Consider the following 15,643-nt stretch of genomic DNA (forward strand, 5'->3'; position numbering starts at 1 on the left):
CTCCTGCACCCTCGGCCCCCCACGGCCGTTGGTCCGGGCGGGGGAGGGAGAAAGTGAGACTCAGTGTCATCACCATCCATTGTCAGAAGGGGAGGAAATTGGAATCCAGCAGCGGCGAGCAGCAGCTGGGCGGTCACATCTGGGAATGCAAAGCCGACCTCCCCCTCCTCCTCCTCCTCCTCCACCTCCTCCTCTTCTCTCACCCAGGATCACTTCCGAAACCACTTCGCCTTCAGCCCCTGCCTCGGCCAGAGGTTTCATTTTTAACTGAATATTTACGAAAGCTGGAAGCGTGCGAGGGGGGTGGGGTGGGGTGGAAATAGCGGCTGCTTCTTTTCCAGGGATTTATTTAATGGGGATGTGTTCAAGGCAAGAGCGAATTCAGAAGGATATCGACGTCGTGATCCAGAAGTCCAGAGCTGAGAAGGACTGCCTGTTTGCAGGTGAGTTCTTGCTTTTCCAGAACCTTGGACCCAGCGCCCCCTTCCCAGTTTTCTGACCGCGACGTGTGTGGCTGGGGGTGGGGTGGAGGGTTGCACGTCCCCATTCTGGGGTTCATTTGGCAACAGCTGCTGCAACGACCGCGGGAGCTAAAAGGGGGAGGGGGCGCCAGCCTCTCCCCTTCCCCTCCCCCCACCCCCAAGTCTGGGGCAGCCACCAGCTTTGAAGGCAGAACCCGCGTGGCCCGAGTGGGGGTCTAGGCGAAAGGACAGTACGTGGTATTTCCACTCCCGCGTAGTGCCCGAAGCCTCCAAGCACGCCTCCTGGGTTCCAGCAGCAGCGGCAGAGCGGGGTTGGTTGGATCAGCCAGGTTTGCGCAATGGGCTGAGCGGCGGCGGCCGGGAATGGAGCCCGCTGCGCTGCGCTGCGCTGCGTTCGTCCGTCAGCTGCGCCCGGCGCCGAGGACCCCCGGGGGCAGCGCTCGGCCGATCTTCGGCCCCTTCGGCGCCCTCTAGTCCCCTCCGACTGGCAAAGAGAAGGGATTCCTCGGATTCCCAAGGCACCCAGCGCCCCTTCCTGGGGGTCGCCTTTCGTCCATTTTGCCCGCCCGGGAGAGAGATCGGATTTTGCTTTCGCTGCCGCGAGCCCGGCGGGTGCTGCTTCCGGCCTCCCTGACCGCGAAATTCCCGCCGTTGCCATGGCACCCGGCACTTGTTGCGGGGGGCGGCCTCCAGCTGCACCCAGTCGGGGACCCGCCACATCCCCTGGGACGCGGCGCAGAGCGGGTACCTCGCCACCCTCCAGCCCTCGCCTCCCGCCCGGCCAGGCCTCCCCTGACTCCACCAAATGGGGGGCCCAAGTCATGGTCGGGGTTAAAACAAATCCACTCCATGGGTAGCTTTTAACAGGACTTTCTGTTTCAGATTTCAGATACTCAGACTCCACCTTTACTTTTACCTACGTTGGCGGCTCCAGAAGGTATTTATGTGTATAGAGTTGCTTCATTTCCTGTTCACATGCTTGTGTTTCCTTTGTTCTTAGCGTGTTCCGTGTTCGGGTATTTTGGTTGCTTGTTTGTTTGATTATTGTGGCTTTTCTTTACCCACAACCGAAGCCTGATGTCCCTCGGTTTTAAATAGAGTGGGGAGGGGAATCAATGTTTGATTCAGCTGTTTGGAAGACCACGCCACAGGCAATGAGCGTTGAAACTGTTCTGCTACAGTACTAGATTACTCTTAGGCGATTTGGGGTTGATACAGGCAAGCCGGTGCAAAACTGGAATACTGGATATGAAGTGAAATGTATAAAAGACATAAAATGTCACAAAATAGTTTGATCACAAGTGTTGATTTTCCTGGTGAGTTGGGGCTGCGTGTTTCCATGTTTTCTGAAGGTTCCCATAAACATGCAGCTTGCCAATTCTCTATACATTTTTTTTTCAATGAGTGGTATTTCGGTTTTCACGTTTAGTTGTAAGAAAGAAACTGGAGACTTATATGTAGCTGGAGTGGATGACTTCTTTCTTTTGGGGGAAGAATGAGAGATGCACATTTCGTTAGTTAATTGTGAAGAACTTGAAACAAACCCAAATCCAATTTTGAATTTAGGAAGTAGAGTTAAAATGAAAGGTAGCCATTCAAATACTATGCCTTGCTGCCTTAACTTGTTAGGTTAGGATTTTCTTCCTTTTAGCCCTTTAGGGACACAGTAGTTTACAAGAGCAGTAGCTACATATGAGAAGTATCAGATATAGCTTAGAAGGGAATTCCTGAGACCAGCCCTGCTGTTAAGACTTGACGTCAAATTCAATATTGTTTGATCACGTTCCAAAATATATCTTAGCTAATGGAAACATTTATAAATATATAAATTGCAAAAGAAGCTTTCTTGTGTACATACATTTTTAAAAGCTTGAAATTGATGTGCACTTTTAAAAACACGTAGGATCTGTATTACATTCTACATCTCAAAACAAATTTAATTAAAATGAATATCATTCGAGTATATACAATATGCCTAAGCCCCAGAATTGGCACATTGATTTACTAGTTGAAAATATAACAGTGAATCACCAAACTTCAGTGTATACTTTTTGGGAGAGAATGAAATTACAGTATTTCTTAATTTACTGTAATGTCATGTTTGTAATTATGAATTAATAATTCAATGAGAGGAGACCTGGTTGATTAAATTAATACTGGTCCTACACATCATATCTAAAGGATCTTCGTATATGACTAATATCCTCTTCCATTATTTTAACAGTTAAAATACACAAAGTGGCCCATTAAAATCAGAGTTGACTTTTCACCATTGCTGTTTTTCTGGTGAGGCATGTGGGCAGGAAGGACAGGTGGGCTTTTCAACTAACTAGCGCTCTGATTTTTAATAAGATACCTTAGTTCTTTTGGCCTCAGTTGACTTATCTGTGCAATCAAAGGGTAAGTCATATGCTTAATCACTAAGATCTGTTAGATACTGCAGTTAAGATTCTTTATCAGCAAATTATTGAACTCTAGTGTTAACATAGCTAGAGGTGGAAAAGGGAGCAAGGCCAGGTGTTGGGATGAATAATTAACTAATCAAGATAACATCAGTTTTCACCATAGGAACAAGTACCACGGTTGCTCTTAAAGTAAGAGATGTTTCCTATTTTATGTAATTTTATTAAGGGATAGTGTTTCCTTTTGTCACTGATTTAAATGTACCTGGATGTTTCTTAGCCATTTGGCTAAGATTGAGCGCAAGTATACCTGGGTCTTTTATATCTAATCTAATGTAGACCAGCCTGTTAAAAAAGAAAGGCAATTGATTAAACTGCTGATGTGTTGCTTTGTCATCTCAAAAGCTTGTTCTATAATACAATATGTAAAAAGTTGTTACAGTGTAGTAACTGCAGATAATCCCCTTTATAATTTGTATATAATGGGGAAGACCATTTATTTTCTGAAAATAACATATTTGTTTTCATTACCAACATTAGAAACCAATATTTATTAATCTATTTCTCATCCTGACATTTCAGTCAGACTCTTAAAATTATCTTGCTGTATTTTGATTTAATGTGCTTATCAACTTATAATATTGAATTAATAGTGTCACTTTAGGTGAACTAGACTTCACTGAAGGAATTGGGAGCCTTATGGAGAGAGACTATATGATTATCTCTATTTGTATTTAATTACCATTTCATCTAACCATTAAGAACATATTTCAAGGATATTTTTAAATTCAAGTTGTAGATAAAATGTACTGTACCATTTTCTTTTTGACACTTTCTGAGAACGAGTTACGCGGTATTTTTAAAGAGAAATATTGATCTTACATGTTACTATTCAAAAAAAAAATACAATCATTTTGTTCTACATGTATACTTTTAATTTTTCTGTGGATAATAAGAAATGCCAAGAGGCGATTGTGTCCATACTGGCAAGTGGCCTAATAAATTGTCCTTTTATTTGGTGGTCATCAGAGTGGCAGTTAATATCTTGCTATTTTGCCTTGTGGACTTGAGGTAGAAAGGTTCATGGAATTGTATCCTAGCTTTTGGATGTGCAAACTGAAGCTCAGAGAGTTGAAGACCCATAGTCACTTCTGCCAATTAAATGAAGCTTCCATGTAAACCTGTTCTGTCACACTCCCAAGACCTCCTTCTTCTCCGTTAATGTTCTCAAGCTTTTTGAGCATGCAGACACTTTACCATCAGAAAATTATGTAGAAGCATACTTGAGAGTTACAGTTTAAAGAAAAACAAGGTGCAATTATTTAGTTATTAGTAGCATTTACATATGCTTGAAAACTTGTGCTATATATATGGTAAGATTAATTTATTCTAACAGTGATCTTGATAATCCCCCTGATTCCCAGACTCCTTGGAATAGCTCCACAGCTATCAGTGGTTCTGCCACAGGTTCAGAGCCTTCCCAGTAGTGCCTTCTTATTTGAGAGGTGTGCTAAGAACTATAAAGCAGAGGCTTCAATTGTACACAATTTGGAAGTTTAGGCAAAAGTCATTTCTACTCTATACTTTGTCATGCTTATCTCCTGTCTCTTTCTGTTTTACTGATTAGCAATAAACTCCTTAAAACCCAAAGGTTTGGGCTTCTGTTCCTTTCACTTGCAGTCAGACATGGAGTTAGTGGTAGAAGAAACAGAAGGGGTAACCTGCATGGTGATAGCTACTGAGGGATGGATAGGAAAGCAGGCTGAGTCCCTGGGGCCAGTGGTTACCAAAGCCAAGGAGAGAGCAAGGGGAGCCCAGTGGGCCTGGCCATGGACTACTCTGGCATTCCGAGTATGAACTTTCAGCCAGGAATGTATTGTGAAAATATTACTGTGAGGTTTTAAAAGTACACAAATAAGAATTATTTTTTTGGGGGAAAAAAAAAGTTAGAAAAAAAGATATGCCAAAAAGAAGAAAGTAAAAAATACATGACTTCTGTTAACATATTAAAATTTATTCTTTTGGATTTTTATAATTCTATATGCATATAAAATATGTATGCATCCCCAAATTGTATTATACTCTTTTGAGACCACTTTTTTTTCACCCAACAATATAACATTAATTTCTTTCCTTTAGAAAATATGTGAGACTAAAGAGTGTTTATTGAGAGTTTCCCAATCAAGGAGTATGACTCTCTATAATAGTAAGTCTAATGTTTTATTAGAAATTATAATGAAATTAGAAATTTAATATTAAATTTGGCAGGATGTTGTGAGTTGCCTGCATATGTACACACCCTTTATTATATGACTAGACACTCTTTTGTGTGGTCATGGATATATTGGCATCTTTTGAAGTGTATCCTTTTTGTTTCAGGAGCTTCTGTCTAGATAAATAGCAAGTGTGACACTGATAATAGTAATCGAATATTCCTCAAAGCACAGGCTCCTTCCTCTTTCTCATGGGCCTTTGCACATTCTGCCTGGAAAACTCACCCACAACCTACTTTCTATCCTCTCCTTTGGCCCATCCCTGCTCAGCTCCCTTTGCTGAGACAGTTGCTAAGCCAGATTCTCTGAGAAGCCTTTCCTGGCATCTTCGTCTGTATGATTCTGCTAGGTGTTTCGAAAACCATGTTGTTACAGTATATTGTAATTGCGTATTTATGTCTGTTTGACTGTGAGCCTCTTGATGATGGGAATTCTCTCCTATGCATTGCAGTTTCCCCAGCCCCTAGCACGCTGTCTAGTCCAGTATTCCTTCTCAGTAAGTAGGTGTTGAATGACTTACAAAATGAATGCTAATAGATCTGGCAGACAAGAAGGAATTTCCTAGCCTAAATGACCAGATGTGGATACTCAAACACTTCAGGGTCCCCAGTCTGATGATGTGACTTGTGATGGAATTTCTTTTATTTTTTTTTTTGAGACGGAGTCTTGCTCTGTCGCCCAGGCTGGAGTGCTGTGGCCGGATCTCAGCTCACTGCAAGCTCCGCCTCCCGGGTTTACGCCATTCTCCTGCCTCAACCTCCCGAGTAGCTGGGACTACAGGCGCCCACCACCGCGCCCGGCTAATTTTTTGTATTTTTTAGTAGAGACGGGGTTTCACCGTGTTAGCCAGGAGGGTCTCGATCTCCTGACCTCGTGATCCGCCCGTCTCGGCCTCTAAAAGTGCTGGGATTACAGGCTTGAGCCACCGCGCCCTGCCTTTGTGATGGAATTTCATACGAATCCAGCGTGACAGAAGTTGCCTAGTAAAGTTATAAGTTCTCTTCTCTGGGTCACGTGTTCAAATACTTTGAGGGGACAGATAATGCAGTATTTCAGATACTAGGGAATGATGAGTACTGTGGCACACTGGAGAGTTTGGACTCCAAGAGTAATTAATTCAGTTGAAAAAATCGACAGCACTCTGGTGATCAAGGAAACTTTCTAGGGGCCCTAATCCACGTGGCCCCCAGTATGTAATTCCATAACTCACGGGATGCCATCAAGAGAGACAATCTACTTGATTGCTAAAGGGCCTTTGTTTTCTTTGGAGTTCCCCAGAAAGGAGAAGTGTATGTGTGTGCAGGGGTGAGGAGGGGGAGGATATAGAAGCAATACTATCCCCTTAAAAAGGTTTGTCAATTTTCATTTTGAAAGAAGATCAAACGTGCCCACTCCAGAAATCTTGGCATATACAGTTATTTTGAAGCCATTCCGTGTTCTTCAAGATGTCACAATGAAAAGAATGATTTTTTTTTTTTTTAATTAAGATGTTTCTCTTGGCAGTGGGGACTTTCTCACCATACTTTTACATCACTTATTATATATTCAGAATATTGATTTTTTAAAAGTGTGTTTCTTGGCGCCCTAGGAACCTGCCTCAGGAACTGGGGTAGCTGTGGGGAAGGAGTGTGAAGCGAGCTGAATGAATGAGCGAGAATCTGGGTCTTCATATCTTTTTTAAAATTGCAGCTGCTTTTTTCTGTTACATATAACAACTTTTTTTGAAAACAGTTTCATTGTTGAGTTTTAAAACCACTGACCAAAAATAACCACCAATTTCACATAAGTATACCTTTATTGAGTTTTTTTGTATTAAAAAATTTAAACTCTATTTTCTTCATGGATTAAGGTGATCCTACTAGTGATATTTATTAAGCATTGTCTCTGCTGTTTTCTTTGCTGGCCTTGCCTTATCCTGTGTTTCCAAAAAATACAAATAGGCATTTTGTCAGCTACTTCACATTTTATAGCAGGAAAAACAGAGGCTTGGGTGATTTAAGTAAGTCATAGTTAGTAAGAGTCATAGGATGCATTTCAGTGTAAGTCAATGTTTATGCAAGGCTTAAGGGACATTGGTTGAATTGGCATGACTAGAATAGTTGGGAATGTTTGGGAATGGGGAGAGATTCCTAATGGGATGTCTGCCAGGGGCAATACTGAAAATCTACTGGTTGGCAAAGGTAGTGCCTAAGCCCAGTGCTAACCATAATAGTTGGAAAAGTATGTACGTTGGCTGTGGAATCCTTATGCAAATATTTGGCCAATCCATCTAAATTTCCCATAATTTTTCTCTGTAGCATTTTTAAGCAGACATATAGCTGAAATTTTATCAATCCTAAAAATATTTTGTAATTCTCTGCCCAGATTTGCATTTGGGTAGATTGTGCTGTAGAAGATATAGCTTGCTTTAAGATAGCTGCCACTGATTAGTTTATTTTAGTCTATTTTTATCAACTTATTGCCTTGTAATCTTTCCTTTTTCATTCTCTAAATTTCTGAAATTCCATCTTTCATGTTTCCCAGGAAAGACTAGTTAGGTGTGTTTTTATTAATAAGACTTATTATCCTCATTTCACTGTGACATAATTTGGGCTTTCTGTTCCAAGTTATCCTACTTGAATGCTGGACACTTCCACCTGAATATTTGTCATTTTCACCTCAACCCAGCACATCAAAACAATCCCTTATTATCTCTTTAAAAGAAGCTTCTCTCTCCAGCCTTTTCCTAGTCAGTATCACATCTTTTGAGCCAGGTATGGGGATTACAGTTTCAGATTTCAAGTCAAGTCTTCCTCTTCTCGTTCCTGAAGCTCCACCAACCTCTACTTTGAAATGCCTCTTCATCCCACCTCATGTCAACATTTAGCCCATGCCCTGTTGGCTTTGACTTAGATCAATCACCTTAACCCAGTGTCTTAAAATTCTTGATTTTGAGTTTCTTATCCATCCAGTTTATTTACATCTGAACTCTTTAAGCATGAAATTAATCATTCCTCTGTTCAGAAGCCTTCAAATATGACCACAGCTTTTTCCATATAGACCTAAAACTTACATTCTTGGCCTTTGAGGGCTGCCTTCCCTGTCCACTGATACATGTTTCTCATGCTTCCTAATACCTACATGCTTCTGTTTGCTTAGTGACCATCCACCGTCCACTCAACAGCAGTTTGTATTAATTTAGTATAAAGCTATGTAAAGTTTATTGATTGATAACATCTGTGTCACATAATATGATTGGTTTGGATATCAAGATCATGGTTCTTATCACAAAGAGCAGTTCATTGTATTTTTTCCTTGCCTACGAATGGCATCTCTGTTGATTAGAATACATAACATTTTATGCATAGGAGGATAGAGTGACAATATGAGTAGAACAAAGTAAGAATGAAAGGAGAGGATAGTAAAATTTGAGGATAGCATGAGAATGTAAATAGATTTATGTCCATCCATTACAGATTAATAACCACAATGATAAAAGCCTTGAATGTTATTTATTTGCATATGAGTGATATTTCCGTTTGCGGCTGATACCCTCTTGGTATTAAATGGAAGATGATAAATTATTCAATATTAATTCTAGAGGGAGACATCTATTGAAACCTTTGTGCAGTCAGGTCAAATTTCTGTGTACAAAAATTAGCAGAGAGGTTGACTTCCCCTAGGATGGTGTCTTTCTGAACATTTTGAAATATAGATTGAAAAGGTGGATTTGTCAACTAACTCTGAAGTGCTGTAGTTATTTGTGTTTTTATCATTGTTTTATTGTTTATTTTATTTTTGAGATGGAGTATTTGCTCTTGTTACCCAGGCTGGAGTGCAGTGGTGCGATCTTGGCTCACTGCAACCTCCGCCCCCCGGGTTCAAGCGATTCTGCCGTCTCAGCCTCTCCAGTAACTGGGATTACAGGCATGCACCACCACAGCTGGCTAATTTTTTTGTATTTTTAGTAGAGGCGGGAATTCAACATATTGGCCAGGTTGGTCTCGAACTCAGGTGACCGCAGGTGATCTGCCCGCCTTGGCCTCCCAAAGTGTTGGGATTACAGGCATGAGCCAGCTATGGTGCCCAGCCTGTTTTATTGTTTAAAAAACAAGTACAAGTTGTTATTATTCAAGGATTGTTGATAGAATATATACTGTATTTGAAGTGTAGAACTGAGGCAGAGGCTGATTAATATAACTAGTTTATATTTGTTAGCCTTTCACATCTGTGAAGGAATAAAATACAGACAAAAGTGGAAAACAAACCAGGGAAAAAAAATTGTTAAGCACAGAGCTGCTTAAAAGAGTGATATCACATTAAAACAAAAAAGTCGCAGAAATAAGTCCATATTTTGTTTAGAGACTAGAACTCCAACTGCTAGCCAACTGCCTAGAATATAGTAAATATTTTCTAGTTTCTTAAATGACAGAGTAGTATTCCTACATTATGTGTTGGCATTTCCCAAACTGTTAAAGTAGATGTTAGATTTGTAGCCAAATATGTCTAGGAAATGCTTAAACAATATAAAACAGTTTTAATGATTGGCTTTTTAGAACATTATGTGTTAGTGTTCTTTATGCATATCCAAGAGGTGAATGAAGTATTTTGGGTTTTTCAGACTTACTTGATTACAAATCTGAAATATCTCAAAACAGTTGTTTTGTGGAAAACACTTTGGCAAACTCTTGAGTCTTACTCATTAAAAATAGTTTTTGGGTAAACAACAGTGTAATAGAAATGGAAATCACTGATTCATATTGAGCCATGAAGAATTTATTTTCATCAATTTTTATAGAAGTTGCTTTATGACAAAGAAAGCTTTGGTTAACCGCATTTGATGCCCCTAACTTTTCTGCATGAGGATTTATTTCTCTGGTTCTCTCACTCTCTCACTCAGTTATACTGAATCCATTTATGATAAGGGCTCTCAACCTTTCTTATTCATCAAAGCCCTGAAGTTGGCAGAGCCTTCTCTGGTATCTGATTAGAAGTCCGTCTTCCGTCTCATAGGGAAGTGTTAGAGATGGATAATGATTCTGTGTAGCAGAAGTAGTCATTATGTCCTCCTAAATTCGGTCACTGACTGCAGTAGAGCTTCTTAGTGAGCAGTCTATGATGGAGTGTACTTTTGGAGAAGCTCATGGTGGAGAAAATCTGGAATTTATCTAAATATTTGATTTCTTTGATAAATTACATTAAAAAAGCAATGAGAGTATCTATTTGGTGAAATCATTTTCCTCCATGTGACCAAATGAGAAGTTTAGTGAAAGATTTAAAATCGTTTCTCAGAATTTTTCTGCATTAGTCGGGAAGCAAACCCCTTTTTTAAGGCAATGTCAATTGTTAAGCTTTAGGGAACCACATGCTACTTTGGGTAACGCATGATTGGAGAGATTGAAGAGTGAAGTCCCTGCTTTAAAGTGTACTCCTGTGGACACAGTAATACATATATTTAAAATGGTTCATGTTAAGAGTATGTGTATTTCTATCTAAATACTCTGTAGCTTTTGTGATTCAGGGAAATGAGTGAAGCCTTGCAAGTACAAGAATCTAGTAAATTCTAGGTTTCTCATGTGGAAATCAGTGTGCAAAATCTTAACTGAGTGAAAATCTTAACTGAGTGAATTCTTGATTGTTGGCATCACATTTGTTAGTCTAATGTATCTGTGTCATTGATCTCCTTAAGAAGAGACTCATAGATGTTGACTGGGAGACCCAAGCTGAATGCTAAAATCTGCTCCATGGATATAAGCTGATGCAGTCATCATTTCTCATTAAAATGCGCCACAGCTAGATATGCAGCACACACACACACACAAAAAAAGTTAGTTCCTCCAGGCTGAAAAGCAGTCATTACTTTATTATCATCACAGAATTTGAAATGATTTCTGTAGTTAACAGTCAGATTTTATTTTTAGTTAACTAAGACAAAGTTTTAATAATTCACTGTGAGCCAAATTCTTTCTTGATTCTCCTTTTTGGAGCAGTCCATCTTTACGGGAAAACCAGCCTAGAATGGTAATTTCAGTTTCAGTTAGGTGATTTCAATGAGAATTGTGTTTGGCTCAGAAATGATGAGACTGGGGCCAAGAAAAATTTTTAACTTTTTTTTTTGTAATCATATTACTAGTTTGATTTCATATGAACTTCCTTTGTTGACTTTCTGTGCCATTAATTTAAAATTTCCAGTATCCTCAATATTTGATGTCTTACATGTACAGAATCCTTTCCAGCTGTAAGTCGTCAGCAAGTAAAAAAATTTAGTATGGCAATAGTTTTCATAAGAGGTTTTTTAAAACAGAAAAATGTTGACATTGCCAGCCTCTGGGTTGCATTTTGGGATATGCTGCATTTCAAAGGTACTTTTTAAATCTTAAGGGAAAGACTTTTTCAACATCTGAAGATTCTGATTTACAGAAATTAAAAAAAAAAAAACAAACAAAAAAACCCCTGTGCATTACACAGGCATGTAAATTTGAATCAGGAAAATATAAAATTAGCTAATTATTTTTATTCAGTAAAAGTGCCTTGGCACAGAACTAAAATTGATAACTTATGGTTTTAGCATGTAGATAAGTACATGAGAGTAAATCCCATTTTTATATGAATAGAAATATCAACTTTATTCATATATAGATTATAAAACTATACTAACAAAAATTATTTACTATTACAAAAATTATTAAGAACCATTACAAAAATTCTCTGCCTACTAATTTTCAACCACCATAGAAATACAATATTTAATAATGCTGCTGCAATACTTACATAAAATGTATTAAGAATGGATGTTATATTTCTGTGTTTGAATATTGAGCTTAAACATAAAACATGTTTGAAATGTGTTTGTGTGTGTCTCTCACACATACATATAACACACACGTACTGCAGTTGCAACACATCTTAAGCTTTTCCTTTTAAACATGCCAAGATAACATTCTAAAATGAAGAATAATATCCATGTCTCTTTTCATACTATCTCTCTGTGTATATACAATTGCTATAGACATATCTTCGTATTTGATATAGATAGGTATATATATAGGGATAGATAAATATAGCTATATAGATATATGAGAGAGAAAGGGAGATTAGAGATCTATGTTTGCCATAAATCACATTTGTTAAGATAAACTATCTGATTAAACTGGTATTTTGTGGCCCAAGACCTGAAACATGCAAAACTACTCTTACCAGGTAGAATTTTCTAAGAGCTGAGAGCTCAGTCTCCAGGAGCTGGCCAAGGACCAATCCTAAAGGCAGACCTTTCTTGGGAATGTACAGAGTCTGAGCAAACAAGGCCTGCTGAGTTAACCCTTTCCTACACATATTCAGACAGTGTTCAGCACAGGGCCTGACAGAAGGCAGTGTTTGTTATTATTATTCATAGCATTAGCCCAATTCTTGTTGTAACATGAACAAGGAGACTAAGGGGGAAAAAAATGCCCTTTTGTTGGGTGACCACCCTAACTGATTTGAAAGTCTACAATTTTTTCAGTTTAAAATAATATTTATTTGTAACATGTACTATTATTGAACAACAATTTCTAATAAAAAACTACACTAGTTTTCTGCCTATGGAGTAGCCACCTTTTTATTCCTTTACTTTCTAAATAAACTTGCTTTCACTTAAAAAAAATCTACCCTACATATACACAAAAGTTAAAAAGCAGCAGTAGTATACGTTGATCAATATAAATGCATGCAGTTTTCTTTTCCTCAGTGTACAAAGTTTAAATCTAAACCTTTATAATTTTTAGAGTCCAGCGATTCTCCAGACTCCGTATTTTGGTTATTATCAGATGCCAGCATTAATTGCCTTTCCTTTCTCCTGTTCTGGGTTCCTGATCTTCACATGTTCTTTAAAACAGATTATTTTCTTTAGATTTGAAAGGTTGGGTTTTTGTCTTCATTTCTTATTTGCTTAGCCTTGTATTTCCCTTTCTTTAATTGAATTGTGTTACTGAAAATTAAATAATTTCTCTGTGAAGTCAAAAATCCTGTTTCAGGGTGGGCTCAAGTGCCTTTCTCTTGGCAGGTCTCTCTCACTTGGGCTACTCTCCCATATCCTTAGAAAGCCTGTGTGTATTCTGATACGTTTGGCAATTTCTACTGGCTTTTCTTGTATTGTCTGACCTCTTTTTATTTCAGTGGTGCATCCTAGTTTTACCCAACAGGCAAGTGGTGACTCCAGTGCAGGTGACGCAGAGGTGAGGTGACACTAGAATGAAGTGAAATATTCTGTTGAGGACTAAGTTCATGTTTTTGCTGACAGTGGCAGATAAATATCATGGCTTCTACATAGTGCTTAGGAAGTTTCTTCTGATAAATGTTTTAGAGAAAACATAAAACTTGTAATCAAGAAAATGCAATAATGGAAGAAATGCTTACTTGAGTAACTAATATGAGTTAGGCAAAGAAGATACAAATACTTCCCATTTCCTACTTCTAAATTACGGTCAAATTGTCCCAAGCAAATCTCTCATTGTCTCTATGTAAAAGATATAGAGAAGCCATTAGAAAAAGGTGGCTGGAGCAACTTTATACATACTGACAGCCTGAATGAACTGCCTCACGATTTATATGTTTGAGGAAAGTGTCTGTTTGATAATTTCAATTAAGTTTAAACAGTATCATAAAGGGAAAGCTGTTCCCATTCTGTGGGAGAGGATATTGGGGTACCAGACCCTCATTGCTTGGCTGGCCAGTCTGCCTCCTTCAGCACTCTGGATCCACCGGTGCCCTTGATTCGTTTTTTTTCACAGCTTCCTCCCCTTTACTCACATTCTTTAGAAGCTTCCAGGATTTTTTTAGTTTTCTTTTTTTTTTTTTCCCCACAATGACTCTCATGGCTGTTGCTATAGTTGCTATAAAAGGCAAGGTGGGGAACAGACGGGTGAATGAGCACAAAGGTCATTTGTAAACTGTTTGTGGTTAGTGCTCCTCTGTTTACTGTCTGTCTCTCTCAGTGTCTCTGGGTGTGTGTCTATTTACAACATAAAATATAGGCACATAAATCTCCAATTTTTCTAGAGTAACTATTAACACAGTTCAAATCTGGAGGAAATCTATCTTTTAAAGGAAATACCAATTAGCAAATAAAAGAGTTGATTTCCCCCAACTCTCATTCCCCAAAGCTTGCTGAAGTGTATGGCTCACATACATTCCATAAATAAAAACATTACTGGCTCATAAGTATGCTTCACTTTCATAAGCCTTCCAAATGTTAGTAACTTAGCCTTCCCCTTTTTAAGGGTTAGTCTGTAAGTGATACTGGAAGTCATGTGGTAAGAAAGGGGACAGAAGTATAAAATCAGACTAAAGTAAGAAAGTAAAATCTGGTGTATTTGGCATAGATCCATTCAGCTTTGTATACTTTGTTAGGACCTGAGGGCATGCCAGATTTTCATAAAATTGATTCTCTGTTATTAAAACAAACAGGTGAAAATGATTTTTGTTACCCTACTTGACAAGGCATCTGAGTACCTTAAGTGTGTTAGAAATTTTGCAAGTGGTTAAAATTTTATGCTTATGAATTCAAAAGATAGACTTTAGTTATCTTAAAAACTAATTTATGTAGATATTTTCTCTAATAATAGAGCACAAGTGGGTTTTATTTCCAACTAAAAAGATTATTTATTACCATGGATATAACTAGAAGAATCATACAAATATATGTAATTCCGTTAGAAAATATTTGTCTTAAAATTTTAAATGACAAGAACTTAATGAATCTTAAATATCTCTTGTTTTATTTTGAAAAATTGTTTTAATGAGATACAATTGAGCAATTGAGATTTGTTCTCCCAGTATCTGAAGATTTTTTTGGTATTGTTTTGTTTTTTGGGTTTTTTTTGGCCTAAAATTAGGTGAATTCAGCTTTCGGTCTATTTCATCCGTTCTCGAAGGTTCCTTGGGTCACTGATCTGAAGCATTCTTGATGTGGTTAGGACTTCTAAGCATTATTATTATTTTTAGATCCTGTTTATTTAAAATGAAAAGGATTAGCATGAGGGATGGTAACATTCCTTTTTTATTATTATTATTCCATGTGGTTGTTGTCAACTGGTCAGGGACACTTCAAGCCCTAATCTCTACTTTGTTTTTCTGTCTCCCTACACCCCATTCTACTTTTTCAGCTTATTGCTTGTAATATGTGAATGGAAATAAAATAATCAAGCTTGTTAGAATTGTGTTCATAATGACACAAATGACCTGAGGAAATGTAAGAACATATAGAACATCCAAAATAAGACATACTTTTGGATGGTTTAAAACCTTTTTGTTTGTTTCGTTTTCTTCTGTGCTTAATGTATGGTTACTATTATTTCATATCCTTTGACTTACAGGTTTGGCTACAATGCAGTGTGAATATTGCACATGGGACCATTTGTCATATTGGCAGATGGCAATATATAGATGGATAGAGTTTTGCTGTTTGATCAAAACTGTGCTGTTAGAAACTTGTTTTCCCAAATATGGGTACATTCTCCCCTTTTCCTGA

The 15,643-nt window shown here is 38.3% G+C and overlaps 1 protein-coding gene and 1 pseudogene across 4 annotated transcripts in view; both read left to right on the plus strand.

Moving 5' to 3' along the window:
- Positions 1 to 15,643, plus strand: part of LOC105537070 (poly [ADP-ribose] polymerase 8-like) — a 103,292-nt gene that overhangs the window by 380 nt on the left and 87,269 nt on the right. Inside the window, exons 1-3 of one of the 3 annotated variants that reach the window (XM_011976545.1) lie at positions 1 to 254; positions 342 to 443; positions 1,365 to 1,419. In XM_011976545.1, coding sequence (XP_011831935.1) covers positions 146 to 254; positions 342 to 443; positions 1,365 to 1,419 — 266 coding nt within the window. In that variant the 5' untranslated portion in view covers positions 1 to 145. Of the gene's footprint in view, positions 255 to 341; positions 444 to 1,183; positions 1,420 to 15,643 lie in introns of those variants that run through there. The other 2 variants (XM_011976546.1, XR_001005666.1) reach the window with 2 other exon arrangements.
- Positions 177 to 4,816, plus strand: LOC105537071 (annotated as a pseudogene). The gene has a single exon (XR_001005667.1). The product of XR_001005667.1 is annotated as an uncharacterized LOC105537071 (transcript).

The sequence above is a fragment of the Mandrillus leucophaeus genome, unplaced genomic scaffold (genome assembly GCF_000951045.1).
Source record: "Mandrillus leucophaeus isolate KB7577 unplaced genomic scaffold, Mleu.le_1.0 Scaffold1681, whole genome shotgun sequence".
Classification (NCBI taxonomy): Eukaryota; Metazoa; Chordata; class Mammalia; order Primates; family Cercopithecidae; genus Mandrillus; species Mandrillus leucophaeus.